This window comes from Suillus paluster (assembly GCF_016628075.1).
Source record: "Suillus paluster strain FC165 chromosome Unknown EDB91scaffold_160, whole genome shotgun sequence".
Classification (NCBI taxonomy): Eukaryota; Fungi; Basidiomycota; class Agaricomycetes; order Boletales; family Suillaceae; genus Suillus; species Suillus paluster.
Window position 1 is genome coordinate 1 of NW_024537720.1, and position 2,105 is coordinate 2,105.

A 2,105-nucleotide genomic window follows, 5' to 3' on the forward strand; every position below is an offset into this window, starting at 1 on the left:
GCTTTCGACCTCATGGAGATGGGATAGATTAAAGGAGATACCTATTTCGTAGATACATACTTGTCACGTTTACCTTACGGTCAATCTTCGATGTACTATGGTGTACTATGCCAAAGTACATATATATAGTACATACTTAGCTTTGTTGTCGATGAAGTAACTTAGCACGTGGGACCCCGATCCGTTGTATCGAATTATTTAAGGCACCAAATAGAACAGGGTTCGACCAAACAGTTAAACTTCGTATCTACTTACATACTCTTACATAGTAGTAGTTTGCCATCCAATTTCCACCTATTTCCACTTCGATTCGCTTCGCGGCAACACTAACTCCTACTAACTCGTCGCCGGCAGAACAATCAAGTTTAAGTATAGCTGTTTACAGACAATAATTGCCGAGGCTCAGGCCGCTCATCGCTCAACCGGGGCTGATCTTTTTTTGCCCATCATAGTATCTCAAACTATTCTGAGAGTCAAAATATGCTCCCAGAACACTGCTTGTGTTCTACTATCTACGAGATGAACAAGGTACGTTCAAAGATCAGGTTGATAACAGGGTTACTAAATACAACTCGGCGGCGATTATTATTTGTTGTCCCTACCACTCGAGTTATAATTCCCAATATTAGTGGTGGAATTCGGTTTCTGGTGACTTGTCACAGATATCTTTTGTACTGTGCAGTGACTCAAACTTTCTTCAGATCACATTCAGCGCCAAACTCGATGCTTCACAGTCTCAAACTTCGATCCTCGGGAATACTGCGCGTATTTGGGCCTAGTGCTCTCGCCATTAGTATTTTATTGAACATCCTCACCATCCTGCGCTTGAAACATACATCGGTCGATGGCAGAAAGTACAGTATGTTGTTGTCGTCTTCACTGGCAGACACGGTAGTTCAATCTCACCCAACATATTTGATGCAGCTTACATCGACGACGATCATCCGACCGAATTACCCCTTCACCTAGACACCGTCGCGTTGACGTTCAATAGCACAGAACATTACAGCACATCAGGGTTCATGGCCTGGTTGGAGTGGAAATCACTTGATCTTTTTCCACGAGGCCACGGATTTGTGCGCCTTGGACCAAACGGTAAATTACCATCGCCCCGTTTTTGTCGATGCGTGTCAGACGCTCACCGTTGCCAAATTCTGTCAGGGCGGATATTTGGTATATCGATGTTTCACCAGATTCATTGTCTGCAAATGATCCGGCTCGCCCTCATTCACGGGCCTGATGACCATAGTGGTCATTGCCTCAACTTCTTGCGGCAGGCCATTCTTTGCAATTCTGATACTACCCTAGACCCACTCTTTGTCAACACCGATGGAACGATGACAAGCACAGATGGCTTGGGTGTGACGCATGTATGCCGGGATTGGACACAGGTCTATGCGTACATTACGGAGAACCAGAAGGGCCCCTTGTGGGCAGAAAACAATTAAAACAAAGAGGTGATGCGGAGGCGGAGATTATAGGTGCAGAGTCAAGCGTGACGATCCGACCTAGTACCAACGATGAATGGCATGTGCTTGAGAAATACAAACTTTAGATTGCAGTATTACTAGTATCTTCTTGCAAAAGTCTCGCAGTACCCTGATAATGATTCAATGACACGATATCACGATATTTGCACCAGCCAGAGTAGACATGGTGCATGGGTCGTCAATTTAGATGCGAGGAAGGATCGCCCTGTCAGAAATCAACCCCTCAACGTCATCACCAAAATTACTAAATTCAGACATCACATGACATGTTGACATTTCTGACGCTGCCAATTATATATACCCGTTCTATGTGTAACTGTACACTTTTCGTGTTAGCAAGCAAGGAATCAGATTCTATTGGTCGGGAATGACATCTGATTCGGTACAAATAGTATCAAAGGTAATGTGAGGCTATTTGGGCTCAAACCTGAAGGGTTTGCGACCCAAAACATCGTTTCGATCCTGTGGAGAAAGTCCATGATGAGCCGTGATTCCCAAATGATAGAGCAGGAGCCCTGCAATGCATCAGGCGCAGCATGGACTCCTGTGTTCAAAGGAGAAGGGCATAGTGAATAGGCTTACCTTTCTAATGTGCTGCAGGCATGGTATAACAAA

At 44.8% G+C, this 2,105-nt stretch overlaps 1 protein-coding gene across 1 annotated transcript; it reads left to right on the forward strand.

Annotated features, from left to right (window-relative positions):
* Positions 1–267: 267 nt before the first annotated feature.
* On the forward strand, positions 268–1,591 carry EDB91DRAFT_1174026 (uncharacterized protein). The gene is made up of 6 exons (XM_041320318.1): positions 268–528; positions 590–648; positions 702–859; positions 925–1,095; positions 1,162–1,468; positions 1,573–1,591. Exons 3-5 carry the CDS (start codon positions 724–726, stop codon positions 1,446–1,448), a joined length of 594 nt encoding a protein of 197 aa, XP_041169799.1. The 5' UTR covers positions 268–528; positions 590–648; positions 702–723; the 3' UTR covers positions 1,449–1,468; positions 1,573–1,591.
* The last annotated feature ends 514 nt before the right edge of the window (positions 1,592–2,105 follow it).